At 43.8% G+C, this 15,210-nt stretch overlaps 1 protein-coding gene across 2 annotated transcripts; it reads left to right on the top strand.

The window, feature by feature from the left end:
• Nucleotides 1-414: 414 nt before the first annotated feature.
• Nucleotides 415-13,719, top strand: LOC135497103 (polyamine-transporting ATPase 13A3-like). 2 transcript variants are annotated; one of them, XM_064786819.1, is made up of 26 exons: nt 415-548; nt 703-791; nt 1,098-1,265; nt 1,485-1,543; nt 2,273-2,306; nt 3,831-3,913; nt 4,329-4,409; nt 4,705-4,909; nt 5,060-5,123; nt 5,407-5,538; nt 5,859-6,035; nt 6,415-6,560; nt 6,792-6,992; nt 7,131-7,192; nt 7,431-7,710; nt 7,862-8,018; nt 8,327-8,566; nt 8,707-8,888; nt 9,421-9,531; nt 9,817-10,049; nt 10,289-10,458; nt 10,748-10,898; nt 11,184-11,332; nt 11,534-11,622; nt 12,253-12,336; nt 12,625-13,719. In XM_064786819.1, the coding sequence occupies exons 1-26, from the start codon at nt 542-544 to the stop codon at nt 13,060-13,062; spliced, it is 3,792 nt and encodes a 1,263-aa protein (XP_064642889.1). In that variant the 5' UTR covers nt 415-541; the 3' UTR covers nt 13,063-13,719. The 2 variants fall into 2 exon arrangements, with proteins under 2 accessions (XP_064642889.1, XP_064642890.1); XM_064786820.1 differs by lacking the exons at nt 415-548; nt 703-791; nt 1,098-1,265; nt 1,485-1,543; nt 2,273-2,306 and adding an exon at nt 3,435-3,509.
• The last annotated feature ends 1,491 nt before the right edge of the window (nt 13,720-15,210 follow it).

The following is a 15,210-nucleotide window of genomic DNA, read 5'->3' on the forward strand; positions in this document are numbered from 1 at the left end:
ATTTTTGCGTTGTTCGAGATGTTCATGTTTTTGCTATCAGGCAAATGCAGGGGAGACAAATTGTGTATTCTGCCCATGACAAATCTAAAGTCATCACTCCATCCTCTGGTCAGTATATATGAACCTGCGTTTATTGTATGATAAATATGATGAGTTTCGTGGATTGAAAAAATAAAGTTCTTGTTTTGATAATACGCTGTGTACCTTCTTGTTCGCGAGGACAGAATGAGCAGACAGAGATGTTGGCTTTCTGTGTCACATGGTTCATGATAAAGAACCTCAATGTGCAGATGATCCCAGAAAGCTGCTGCCATCTATACGCATGCAGGGCCTAGCCCAGACCAAGGCCTATTGTGTGGCCAAACCAAGTGGAATTCTATTCTATTCACTTGGTGCTTGACACAATGCATTGGATTTAGACAAGTCTTCTATCCAAGACAGTTCCTAATTGAATGTATCGGTTCATATCTTGCTTGGTTGTGCATAAAAATGTCGATATTGGACCAAGTTGATAGTTATACATGAGGCCAGGATTCAGAAGATGAAAGGTAACAACTTAATGTGTATGTTTTAAAGGGAGACTAGGCAGTCTTCCTTGGGTGTTAAAGGGAGATCATAGGCAAGAGCCAGGTTGGTCAGATTAAGTTACACAACATTCTCAAATAGAACTATCGCTGAATCAGTAGAACTGATTATTTGCAGGCAAGACCAAGGTGATTGACCCTCGGACGGGCCCTCCTCCAATCGACCCTGATAAGAGCTATGTGAACCCTGGCGAGGATGATCAGATGGTATGTACTGTTAATGTAGTGCCTAACAAGCCCACTAGGGGGCATAGTCACTCATGTAACTGTTGGTGAAAAACAAGCAACGTGAAATGAGAGTGGTGCAGAAACTAATTGTGTCGCACCAAATCCATCGTTGCTGGCAATGTTGGTCCCGCATGACGTATCTGAACTCACCAACACGAGCATGAGTGTTATTGTGAGAGCTCATGATTATGTGCGTCACAACACTTCATCCCGATACATGAGGAAGCTGTCAGAGATATCCAGCTTGAGTTGCTTCTAGCAGATGTTTATTTTGAAATCTTGCAGGAGATTGAGGGTTACAAGCTACACAAGAGCCGCCAGATCTTGACATGGATTGCTATCGTGTTGACGCTGGGCTTCCTCCGTCTGATCTTTCATTGGAAGCCTGAGTGGATGATCGCATCAACACATATCAGCTGTGGCTTGGAGGATGCTGATACTGTCATCTTGAAGGTGGGGGCTGCACCGTCACTTTAACGTTGACCTTTCATTTTGATAAAAAGGTTGTACATTTTGACCTTATTTTGGAAAATATCACTCTTCTCATCAAAACCCATTTCTAAGTATAAAGCAATTTTGTGAAACTATTTGGGCAGGGGGTCATGGGTGCTTGATCATTCTGGTTGTCACTTTCTGGAGCATTATCTTCCACATTTGTTGTTTTCTTTGCAGGATATCTATAAACAAGTGTTTGTGGCAAAAGTGAAGGTCATTACCCCCGATGGTGACAGGTAAGATATCACTTTCTCATGAATTCACTCTCCAAGCAAATTGAAAGATATTCTCTGTCTACGTACTGTAGATGTGTAGGTATCCATTAAACCTCGACATAAAGGAGTGAAATAAGTATTGTCTTGTAGGTTTTGTGTCTTGATTATTTGGGTGGGGGTGGGGGGGGTGATTGGTCTTCAAGTACCTCTCTCCTCCTCCAAGAAGCTTGAGGTCGGTGAAACTAAATGGCTGCCTATGGTGGCAGTCATGGACTAACGTCATCAATAAATCTAGTCCCTGGTCTGGATCAGTCGACCGTCTAATGCTCATGATGACATGTGATGATAAAGGCAACAGAAGCCATGTCAAAAATGTAGACCAGGAGGTCACATAAACTTGTTCTGGACTGAATGATTTTTAACATTTATGTCGAGTTTTAAATATTCCTTCCTCCAAACTTTGCTAGTTCAGAAAGAGACTTCACCGTGGATATTTAGTTCATGGTTGGTATCCTGATGTGGAACACTTTCTCTCATTCATCACCTGACATCTTTTTAACGATCATGCATGACAAGTGGTGCCCAGGCCTTCATATTCACATGTGGGTCACACTGTCTAGGAACATTTATTTTGAATGGTAACCAATATGTCATTTTTCATTGTGTTTCTAGAGCACTTTATACGAGCCCAAACTACAGCACCCCATCATGGTAAAGCATGTACAATTTCAATTTCCCTGTTATTTGCAGTGTTGGGGTTGAAGCGAAATCTCAAGTTGATGAGGTAAAAGCACACTAACACCCACTGACACCCATTGACACCCAATGACTCACACTGACACCCACTGACACCCAATGACTCACACTGACACCCACTGACTCACACTGACACCCACTGACACCCAATGACTCACACTGACACCCACTGACACCCAATGACTCACACTGACACCCACTGACTCACACTGACACCCACTGACACCCAATGACTCACACTGACACCCACTGACACCCAATGACTCACACTGACACCCACTGACTCACACTGACACCCAATGACACCCAATGACTCACACTGACACCCACTGACTCACACTGACACCCATTGACACCCACTGACTCACACTGACACCCACTGACACCCAATGACTCACACTGACACCCACTGACACCCACTGACACCCAATGACTCACACTGACACCCACTGACTCACACTTACACCCAATGACACCCAATGACACCCAATGACTCACACGGACACCCACTGACTCACACTGACACCCAATGACACCCAATGACTCACACTGACACCCACTGACATCCACTGACTCACACTGACACCCACTGACACCCAATGACTCACACTGACACCCAATGACACCCAATGACTCACACTGATACCCAATGACTCACACTGACACCCACTGACACCCAATGACTCACACTGACACCCACTGACACCCAATGACTCACACTGACTCACACTGACACCCACTGACACCCACACCAAACTGCAAAAAAAGACAACATGATTTTCAAACTCAGGTGAATACCAGCAGGTCTTGTGGTTATTCATTGTTGGTTTTAAAATTCACTTGGGGTCGACCCAAGGCCATGTTCCACTTGAACATGGCTATTGAATGGTTACAAATGTTAGTCTTGTGATAGGTGCCATTGTAAGAGTTGTGATCAGTTGTCACAGATGATTAGATTTCAATGAATAGATTTGAGAAGTTTGCTTTGTGATAGCTGCAGACATTGATTTGAATACAAAGAGATGAAAGCATTTATACCCTGTGTCTCGCTTCATACCACCGAAACTAGCAGATATTCATTAGAATTACTGAACCACGCTTCCAAAAGATGGTCATAAACTAATTTCACATTTCCATCAGGAACAGTGCCAAAATGGGTAATGAGAGACTTCAAAATCCGACGATGCAAAAAGGCCTATATTCAGTCAGCCAAGACCAGTGACAGACTCAGGTTATGCTCATTTAAATTGGCTGAAATAGCTATTATGATTGCCATTTATGAGGTGTTGTGAGTGCACAGGCCTAATCCATTTTTTACATCAACCCCCCTCCCCCCCCTGTCATTGGGGGAGTGGGGGATCACTCATAATGTATTTCCTGTGAACCACTTTGCTCCCTCTGACCTCTTGAAACTGATCCTGCCTGAGGATATCGTTTAGTAATCAATATGGGGGTAATTATCACAGTTGACAACAATCAGTTTTTGGTGAAAACATATACAATTTTGATGCCATAAAATCTTCCATTCCATGACGTCTGACTTTAATTCCAGGCCATTTCCTTGATCCACTACTTTTCTCTCAAACGCCTCAAGTTCATCTGGACCCTGGAGAGTCAATCATTCAGAAAGCTCAAGTAAGTTGAAAATGTTTCCAGATTCATCGTGAGGCGTATTCTCAGTGGAGATAATGATCTGATTGGTCCAATATGGAGACATATTCAAATGTTGTGTCGAAAGTTGTCATAATTACATCGAGGGCATCATCTACAGTAAAGGGTGCGACAGATAGACTCCTGAATTTGTGCATGAACTGTTTTGTCGGCTGAGTTTGTACATTTTCCACTGCATGCCCAGAACTCCCTACAGGAGCTCTCCTCCTTTCAAGCAGTTGTCAGTTGGTATGTTTGAGAACTGGTCGAATTAGAATAGCTAGACCTCATCAACATTGTCTGCTATCACACCCATATTCGATGTCATACTCAAGATTTTTTAAACCCATCAAAATATTTGAAGTTGTAGGCATGTGTTTCATGTTGATCTTGATTCCAGGGGCCTTGAGGACGGCCAGAGGTGTAGCTATTTCCATCAAATCGGGGAGTCTGGACGAACAGACCTTGAAATAGCCAGGAAGTGAGTAGATGTGATCAAAAGGATTACACGGTCTCATGGGTGAGGTGTCAAACTCCTTACCTAAACATTGCATGCGACCTTTGGCAAGTCAGTTTACTTTGATTGCTATGTGTTTTGATTGGATGTGACAGCTCAACTCTGATCTACTGTCCTTATTGCTGTAGAAGTTGTGCGGAAACACAATTTTGAATGTCAAATTGACGTCATTTCTCCACCTGCTGTCCTTAGTCATTGGTCCGTCACTGTTGCCATGCGAGAAATTGATTGAATTGATAATGAATGACCTTGTTTTCAGATCTGTGTTGTACGGTTCCAATTCTATGCCAGTCCATGTCACGCCTGTCATCAAACTGTTGTTCCAAGAAATCATCAACCCATTCTACATCTTCCAAATCTTCAGCTGTACCTTGTGGTATGTTGACGAATACACCATCTATGCCTCGTGCATCGTGGTCGAATCACTGCTGTCGCTCAGTGTCGCCGTCTTTCAGACAAGAAGGGTAAGTATCCCTGAACAGCTCATCTGAGTGACGGTTTCAGGACAGACCAGGGGTAGTGTGTCAAGTCTGATGATAACCTTTATTGTAGTTGATATCAGACTATAAACCAAAGAGATTTATAACTTTAACTTTGTCAATAATCTGTTGCAGATGCTTCGAGCGTTACGGAACACCATCGACCAATCCAGCATCGTCACTGTCCTACGAGAATCGGGTGAGTGCAGTAAAAATGGGTTTTGTCGATGCAGCACATTATTCAGACAATTGCTATACAACTCTATGTCCTTGAGGCTCTGGTGATGCACTGTATGAGCAGCTCCTTCAAACACCTCAAAATAGGACGACAATGGCCAAGAACTAGTGAAATACTGACAACATTTTCCAGCCATTTTAGGCCTTTTTTATGCAGTGCCATTTTCTTCAATAGATTATAAAGGGGGTTAATTGGATCAACTTCCATATTTGTCTCTGAATTGTCATGATTTGTTCATTCTCAGGTGTCATCCAAGTCCCATCTGATATTTTGGTGCCGGGTGATGTGATTGAGATACCACGTGATGGCTGCATCATGCAGTGTGATGCTGTCCTACTCAGTGGCAACTGTATTGTCAATGAGAGCATGCTGACAGGTAAGCAGCATACATTTACCATGGCGTACTCCCAAACCTACCCTCTGTGTGAGGAAAAAGGATGAAGCAAATTGCTCTGGAAGTATAGACTGACGGCGAGAGGCTCTCCCAGTGTTCTGTTGGTACTGAAGAAACTCGTCCTAAAGACATCCTTCGTTTCTTTGTATTTTTCTTTCCTTAGCTTTATGTGGTGCATTCCTCTAACACCAGGTGGTGCCAGTAGTTAACTTGTATGTGTCATGTCCATTGTAATACACGGAAGGGGGGTAGGGTCTCTTCTCAGAATGTCTTCCCTGTCTCATTCCCTGTGACTGTTCCAGGTGAGAGTGTGCCCGTGACCAAGACACCACTACCAAACTCCGGCCACTCAGGGGACCAGGTGTCGCCACCGTTCAACATGAAGGAACATTCCAAACACGTCCTCTTCTGCGGTACGAAGGTTATCCAGACACGTTACTATGGAAACCAGATGGTGAAGGCTGTCGTGCTTCGAACTGGTAAGTTACGATCATTAAAACTTGTTGTGATGATGAAGATGAAATGGAATGACGTGACTGGACCATCATGAGTGACCTGCATCCTGATGATACCCCAGGTGCACTTCGAAGGTCTGCACATCTTGTCAAACAACAACACAAATTTGACAATCCTTGATGATGCGTGCAGCCTTGATGGACATTGTCATTGGCCCATGTCTCGTTCATTGACAAGTGATATGATACTGCATGGACATTGGCTTGCGTCTGCTTCCTAATTGTAAACAGTTCTGGATCGATTAAGGCAGAGTTTGGAGGACAATAAACCATTTAGGGCCAGAGTTATGAACTGTTCATTTTAAAAGTCCTAAGCTCTTGTTCTAATCTCCATTTACTGTAGGTTTCATGACAGCGAAAGGTGAACTGGTGCGCGCCATTTTATTCCCGAAGCCTCTTGACTTCCGTTTCTACCAGGACACCATGAAGTTTGTCGCATTCTTGGCATGCCTTGCTGGAGCTGGGTTCATCTTCACAATCGTTTTAATGGTATGTCAAAATTTGAGAATTCTGATGATGACTTGGGAAGTTGAAGCTGCCATGTGTTGTGTTTGTGTTAAGAAAGAGTAAATGCTCGTGGAATATTACGCCATTATCCTTGTGTCAGCAGTATTAGCAGAAGAAGAATAAAGTGGATGTGATTAGCACATGCGGTGTTCTCCCCGGCGGAGAAATTATTCTTAGCATCTTCAATATCGTACTTGTTTTATCATGTTCCAGTCTGTGCGAGGCCTGGCTGCTGGACATATCATTATACGATCACTTGATGTCATTACGATCGCTGTCAACCCGGCCCTACCAGCCGCCATGACGATTGGCGTGGTGTTTGCCATGAATCGTCTCAAACGTTCCAAGGTGTACTGCATCAGTCCGAGTCATATCAACATCTGCGGCACCGTGAATGTGGCTTGCTTTGACAAGGTGAGTTGGGGGCCTTGTGTTTGCCATCAGGTGTGGACTACCCTTCACGTGACTTTAGAAACATGATACGTTCAGGAGGGATGAAATTAAGTGGGGAAGCGACACTATTAGTTAAATGATCTGTAAATCATGTTTCAGACAGGGACGCTAACCGAAGATGGCCTGGATATGTGGGGAGTTGTACCAGTGGAAAATAACAGGTAAAGCATTCTCTTGTCGGCTGGTGTGCGTGTTGTTTAGGTGATAAATAAACATATGCTGTAAATGGTTGACAAACAAGTGGAGTTTCCACCTGTATTTTATAGGCCTACTGTGACCTATCTTGACCCGCAATGTTTTGAGATCGCCAAATCCACTCACCCAAACAGCTTGATAGTGGTGACATGATCCACCAAAATCAAAAATCATGAAAATGTTCACTTTTCTTTGTATCTTCAGGTTTGTTTCTCCCGAGCAAGACATGACAAAGCTGCCACGTGAACACTTGCTCTACACCATGGCCTGCTGCCACTCACTCACCATCATTGACGGTGAGATATGTGGTGATCCCCTCGATTTGAAAATGGTGGAAGCGACCAACTGGGAGGTGGAGGAACCGGGTGAAGACACGGCCAAGTTTGATGTCATCATGCCGACCGTTGTCAGACCAAAACAACCTGATGTCGTGCCTAATACGGACAGCAACATGATTCAAGGTCCAGACGGCATGGAACATGAGGTATGACGACTGATTAGGCCAGGTTGATATAGTCATTGTCAAATGTCATGGTGCATGTATCATATGTCTGGTTTGTTAATTTCAACATTTGAGAACATAACGTGGAATAGTATTTCACTCGGACAGTTTTGATAAGTTTAGTTTGTTTCAGGCTCCTCTGTTTGAGATCGGTGTTGTACAGCAGTTCACATTTTCCTCCAACCTCCAGAGAATGTCGGTCATTACTCGTATTCTCGGTGATGATCATTACAATCTTTATAGCAAGGGGGCGCCGGAGACCATTGCTTCACTTTGTTTAGAAGAAACAGGTGAGTAGTCTGCAATACCGAGGAGACTGCATGTTAGCAACCTCTGTCTTATGATTTGCATCTTGGTTGGTCATCAGAAACATGGGGAGCTTGCAACGGCCTCCACCCTAGCCAGAGTTACTGGGCCAATTATCCCAACTGATGCCAAACTGTTGTGCTTATAGCAGCCGCAGAAGGAGACTATATGGAATGACATACATTGTAATCTATAGTGATACTTTTATACCCTAACCCCAGATTCCTCTGTGCCAGGTTAAAATCGATAGTAATACCTTTACATTTGTTCACTATGCTATAATATTTTCCAGTTCCCAAGGATTTCCTTGAACAACTGATGCACTACACTCAGCAGGGTTACCGCGTAATTGCCCTCGCATGGAAACCACTCAAACTAAGTTACCTCAAGGTGCAACGTGTCGAGCGCAAGGAGGTTGAGAAAGACTTGAACTTCCTGGGATTGTTGATCATGGAGAATCGACTCAAGCCAGAGACGACACCTATTATCAGAATGCTGAAGGAGGCTAATATACGCACTGTGATGGTGACAGGTACGATATTTGAGTGGCCATGATAACATGATGTCATGTCTCAGTGGGATTACAGTGACACTTTCAGTCTACTGACTCTTTGCTAATTAAGGATCATATTTTACCAATCGTCCTAACCCTGTAGTTTTGCCACATTCCAGGTGATAATATTCTAACTGCTGTCAGTGTGGCAGTCGACTGTGACATGGTCGGTGATCAAGAGCGTGTCATCCTTGTCAATGTGCTGCCCCCTAGTGATGATAAACCAGCGAGGGTTGAATTTGTCTACGCTGATGAGAACAAGCGGGTGACCATAGATGATATGAATTCACAACCTACCAAGGTCAGTCTATGAGAGTATCACTTGAAACTGGAGGTTTGGGCCGTGTTTGAATGGTTGGAAGGCAAGATAAGGAATGTTTCAACTTGGGCTCGCTGTTAGTAAGATGACAAAACTCAGCACCGCAGTCTCCCTGGGCCAGTGACAGAAGTGTGAAACTCAGAGCCAGGAGGTTTGGGGTTCAACTTCTAGCTTGCCACCTAACTGTAACAGTCGTTGAACTGACCCCTGGCTTTAATACAATAAGAATATGGTCATGGGACCAAGGTTAGCAGCGCTACAAAAACGATAATTGTATGTGTCTGGTCGAAAGGAACAGTATTGGTATTGAGAGAACGAATTCATCTCTGATGTGTTGGTAACCTGATATCTGATTTGGAGAGCTTTCAGGACCGAGATTTGCAGAGCTGTGAAATAGAACAACACTGTTGCATCTTTTCAATGTGATAGAAATAGCATTGTCAATATGAGAATGATATTATCTACCTTCTAATATGTTGCCAAGCTAACATCATGTGATTTTGGTTGTTTTCAGGACACTGTTGTTCTGTGTGAGTTGCCTCCGCCAGAGCTAAAATACCACTTTGCCATCGACGGCAAATCATGGGCCTCTTTGAGACAGCACTTCCCGCACCTCATTCCTAAGGTTTGCTACCAGAAATGCTAAAGTCTCATGTATTTAGTGGGAAACTCTTTGAACTCTTTTCTGATAAGCCCTGTGCTCAGATGGCATTCACAAGAAATAATTATTAGCTTTTTCACGATTCTTAAATCGAACAAATGATGAGCTCGATCTCTTTCTTTTAGAAAACAGATGGCTCTGCCCTCACCTGCTCTCACTTGCAGCAAATTGGTCCTCATCAGAAATGACTTGGTCAGCCGTACCCCACTATCTGTCCGATGCTGTGAAGTTGACTATCTCTCATTCCAGCTTGTGGTACGGGGTACTGTGTTTGCACGGATGTCTCCAGAACAGAAGGCACAACTGATCGAGGCGCTCCAAGAGGTTGGGTATTATGTTGGCATGTGTGGAGATGGTGCGAATGATTGTGGCGCGTTACGTACCGCCCACACGGGGATATCCCTGTCTGAAGCTGAGGCATCGTTGGCCTCACCGTTCACGAGCAAAGAGGCGAATATCAAGTGTATACCTACTGTCATCAGGTGGGTTGTTTGTCTGTGAGGCAATACCCATTGTTCTATCAGTAACTAGCTTTAGAGTGTGTCCTCATTGCCCCAATTGCTGTGAGAGTAATGTTAGATCAAAATACATTACAGTCACATCATCCGTACTCACTAGCAGCAGGTTGCTCACTGTTTTATTCATGATAATCGTACGCCAGAGTTTCCATAATCAGTGCCAGTTATTCAGGTTCATTGATTGTTAACCCCTTTCATTGCAGGGAGGGCAGAGGAGCGCTAGTGACCTCTTTTGGTGTGTTTAAGTACCTCGGCTGTGCCAGTTTTGTCCAGTTCATCACTGTCATGCTCCTTTATTGGATCGATGCCAACATGACTGATTTCGAATTCTTGTTTTGTGATTTACTTCTCGTGTCTTCTCTCAGCATCACATGTGAGTCATCGACCATGTCCAGTCTATCTTACTTGGACGTCTGCTCTGAGCTGGTAGTGCATGCAGTTTCAAGCCTAAAGGCCCATCCTCCCATTGCTGGCCTTTTGACCTTATGTAAAATACAAGCACTTGGTTTAGTGTTTGAGTTTCAGGTCAGGCCGGGACAGTCACAGTGGGGTACCAATAGATTCGAAACAAAATTTATCGTCACTCACCCGTGAATTATCATATTCACTAAATGAGTCGTAAGGTTTCCATGACTCCTGAAGCTATGTTTTGAATATTTCAGTTGGTTACACGGAGGCTTACCCGATGCTTGTGAAGGAACCACCGACCGTCAAATTGGCGAGCATCGGGCCAATCATATCGATTCTCTTCCATACGGTGATCGTGATGATTGTACAGGTGCAGGCATTCTTCCTCGTACGGGAACAACCTTGGTAAGGAGGTTGAAGGCTGAAGCGTCACAATGCATCACATGTCCCACAGTAATAAACAGGAACTGTTTGTGTGCTTGCAGTTCGTCTTTTCTCACCTGGAGTGACACTTGTCAAATAAACAGATAGTTTTTCAGATGGCATAAATGTTGTAGTCATTGTCAATAGTTGTTGTTAATTACATAGTTTTGGCAATCACCAATACTAATTAGGTTTTTAATTAGCTAATTCTTAAACCCCACGCGAGGTGCAAGTTATCAAATGTCTAACAGCTCATATGCCTTCCAGGTTTGAGAGGTATTTCTCTGATAATGAGGATGATAGCTACATGAGTCATGAGAACGCTGCGGTCTTCATCGCCTCCACCTTCCAGTATATGTTGCTGGCGGTCATCTTCTCCAATGGTGCTCCCTACAGAAAGCACTTCTTCACCAACTGTAAGTGCACCGGTTGTTTCAGTCCAGATTACTCCACATCAACTCCCAGAAGACTCACGTTGTACTGTACCCCCAGTTATATGGCCATGGAGGAATTCCTTCAAAGAGTCGAACCCCCGACCTCCTGACGATGCTGAGTGCTCTAGCCACTGTCTACCCTGTATTGACACAATGATGTAACGTCTGATCGTCCTTTTTCAGGGTTGTTCATGGTAAACCTGATCATTATCCTTGGATTAACCCTCTTCATTGCTATCTATCCGACAGATGGCTTAGCACAGTTTCTCGAGGTGAGATGTACTTGAACACACTTTATTGAGATTCTAAATCAGACCAGTCTGACAAGTTGTTTGGTCAGCAATGTGCAACAGAGCAGTTTTGTCAACATCGAATGACCTGAGATTAAACTTGTCCCGGATATGAATGTTCCTAGTCAAATAAATTTAGTAAAATTTCAAAATTTTGGGGGGAAATTTGTAAAATTCATCCCTGGGATGTCAATAGACTGAAGACACTTGAACTGTACTGTAGTAAGAAAGGATGTTACTGGTAGGCTCACTGTAGTAACCAAGGATGTTACTGGTAGGCTCACTGTAGTAACCAAGGATGTTACTGGTAGGCTCACTGAAGTAACCAAGGATGTTACTGGTAGGCTCACTGAAGTAACCAAGGATGTTACTGGTAGGCTCACTGAAGTAACCAAGGATGTTACTGGTAGGCTCACTGTAGTAACCAAGGATGTTACTGGTAGGCTCACTCATCTACTCATCCTTTCCATCTTGAGAATGTAAGGTTTACTTTTCCATCCAGCATCCCTGTACACAAACTGCTGGGATGGATGAGCGAACTTTAAATCCCGATTTCCTCTGGATGGTCAATTCAAAAATAGTTACCAAAGTCAAGTTTATTTTCTGTTTCAGCTTAAACCAGTCCCATCCATGGTGTATCGTATCTTGACTGTCGGAATTGTTCTCATGAACTTCTTGGTCAGTCTTATCGTACAGGTGAGACCATATTTCACTGACAGTTTTGCTGAAGCGCCCCTGCATACAGGTGATTCGCAGTGGTCATCATAGTAATAGAGAAGTCAGTTGGTCAAGATTGCTCCCTGTGGTTGGACGTGTAGCTTATCTCACAAGATGCAAGAACCATTGTACACTGATTGACTGAGGACCCTGGACCATGACACCAGTGCCCCTCTCATCTGATTGGTCTTAAACATATCTTAATATTGGATGTTGTTGTATTCAATCAATAGGCCACCAATGATTAATAATCTGTTTACGTTCCAGATGTTTATCTTGGATAACGAGGCTGTGAAGCGTTCATTACGCCGAGCTTGCAAGAAGAAACAGACCACCAACCCTTATCAGTCCATCGAACATGAGCTAACGGCTGATCCTGATTGGCCACCTATCAGCGAACCAACAACCAGCTTGATGGGTTTCACTTCACAAGAGTTTGTACCAAAGGATAACATAACGATGACAGATTTAAATGACATTGAATTTTTCCCACAGAACGAAAAGGCTCCTGATTTGGAGATTGTTGTTCGAAAGAGGTCTCTAGCACAGAGACGACATGATGGACTTGGGACTGATGATGGACCACAGGATGGTGTTGCCCTTGGTGAATGTGCTACCAAGTCGGACCGTCCTTCAGGGACTGGCCAGATTGATGACAAAACTGATGGACCTAGCAATGATTATACTGCCAGCACACAACTCTGATAGTGCTTTGGGGGTTGTATACAATCCGAAAATCAGGGACCGCAGACCTGTACAAAACGCAGACCTGTACAAAACCAAGACCCCCGAGCTACAAAACGCAGACCCATCTACAAAACCAAGACCCCCGAGCTACAAAACGCAGACCCATCTACAAAACGAAGACCACCAAAGCTACAAAACGCAGACCCATCTACAAAACGAAGACCCCCGAGCTACAAAAACGCAGACCCATCTACAAAACGAAGACCCCCGAGCTACAAAACGCAGACCCATCTACAAAACGAAGACCCCGAGCTACAAAAACGCAGACCCATCTACAAAACGAAGACCCCCGAGCTACAAAACGCAGACCCATCTACAAAACGAAGACCCCCGAGCTACAAAAACGCATACCCATCTACAAAACGAAGACCCCGAGCTACAAAACGCATACCCATCTACAAAACGAAGACCCCCAAACCTTTATAATGTCTTGTTTACTGTTCCTTATTCCTAGTGTGACAATATTTCTCTTTCATGTATGTATTTCGCCATTGTAGTTCGTTCAGCATATCATTAAAATTGTGTCGCTGTCATCGTACTTGTATATAACATTCACCTCATACCTGAATAGCCATTGCGTTACAATTCAAATCTTATATGTCATGGAGAAAATAAACTTTGGTCATTTTACAAGAGTATTTGCTTCCGTTTCTTTGAGAAAGGTTTGTTGATTCAGTAATTGACAAAGAGTCAAACCCTGCATGGAGATGTACAGTTCCAACTTGGTCACTGACTTGGCTGGAGAATCCATTGGATGGGCTCTGGGAGCCTCCACCTCTTTCTGCCCTGAAAATATCAGTCTAGCTCGGACTGAGCTAGAGACCTCCGTCTGACTGCCCTGGAGACATCCATCAGCTGGTTTTCTAGCAGAAGTCTCATTAAATTGCCTTCGTCTCTACCTGAGCCAGAGACAAATCTTAGAATAATTGCCTGCCCTGAAGACAAATTGGCAATCTGCAATCTCGTCAGGTCTGGTTGGACTTGTGGCAGCATCTGCAATCTCTTCAGGTCTGGTTGTGCCAGCATTTCCTGTCTAACAGGTCTGGTTGTGACAGCATTTGCTGTATTATCAGGTCTGGTTGTGCCACCATTCCTGTCTAACAGGTCTGGTTGTGACAGCATATGCTGTATTATCAGGTCTGGTTATATGGTATGGTTGTTGCAGTATCTGCTGTCTCCTCAGGTCTGGTGATCTGATTTCATGCTGTCCCTTTATGAAAATGATCAGGTATTCACCAGGTGAAAATGAGACACATTTTTCCTAAGGGTGGAGACAAGGTCCACCCTGTAATAACAGGTGCACTACGTTGGGAGAGTACACATCTAGATCAGACAGAGTACGCACAGTGAAGGGGGATGGCACACTCTATCTCTCGCTGGTACACTCTCTGGCAACATGGGGAGCTATGAAGGGGAGGGCACATCCAGAAGAGATAGGCCTATGGTGCACTACTGTCTCATTGACCGAAAGTCATTTCTACAGGTAACAAGATACATGTAGATGACGAACTGCAAACTATGTAAGGAGCTGTTAGGCTCCTATGTGGTATCTCTGCGGTGCTTTGTTTAGGTTTTAACAATCCTAAATGCTGTTCAACGGGAATTCATTCCCGTTCAACGTTATATAAGAGAATTGGGCAATTGTGACCGCAATGGACCGCCACAGTCAGGAACTGTTAGCGTTAGGGCATCCAAGGTAGTCACCAGTCTGGTTACTCTAAGTCTTGCTGTGCTTAGTCCAGTAACGGGGGGGGGGGGGGGGGGGGACAGGTGCAAGAGAGAGCCAAAAGACATTCTCATTGACAAGAGAAAGCAAACTACAAACTCAACCAGGAGCCGTTCAGTGTTAGCATGCAGAGCGCTAAACATATAGACTCTTTCACCAGTCTCCGCACATAAATCTTTTATTTAAAAAATGTTTTTAAAATATATTAATTTGCCTTTGAAGTTGGTCTGTTTTTTCTTATTTAGAATTCTGTGAATTACAGACTTTTATTTCTTCAAAATCTAGGTACTAAAATTTAATTTTTTTCAAAAAATTCTTTCTGAGCATATGCGGAAATCGTTTTTGGTCTATTATCACTTTAGATTTTCTGAAAATCTCCA

This window comes from Lineus longissimus, chromosome 12 (genome assembly GCF_910592395.1).
Source record: "Lineus longissimus chromosome 12, tnLinLong1.2, whole genome shotgun sequence".
Lineage (NCBI taxonomy): Eukaryota > Metazoa > Nemertea > Pilidiophora > Heteronemertea > Lineidae > Lineus > Lineus longissimus.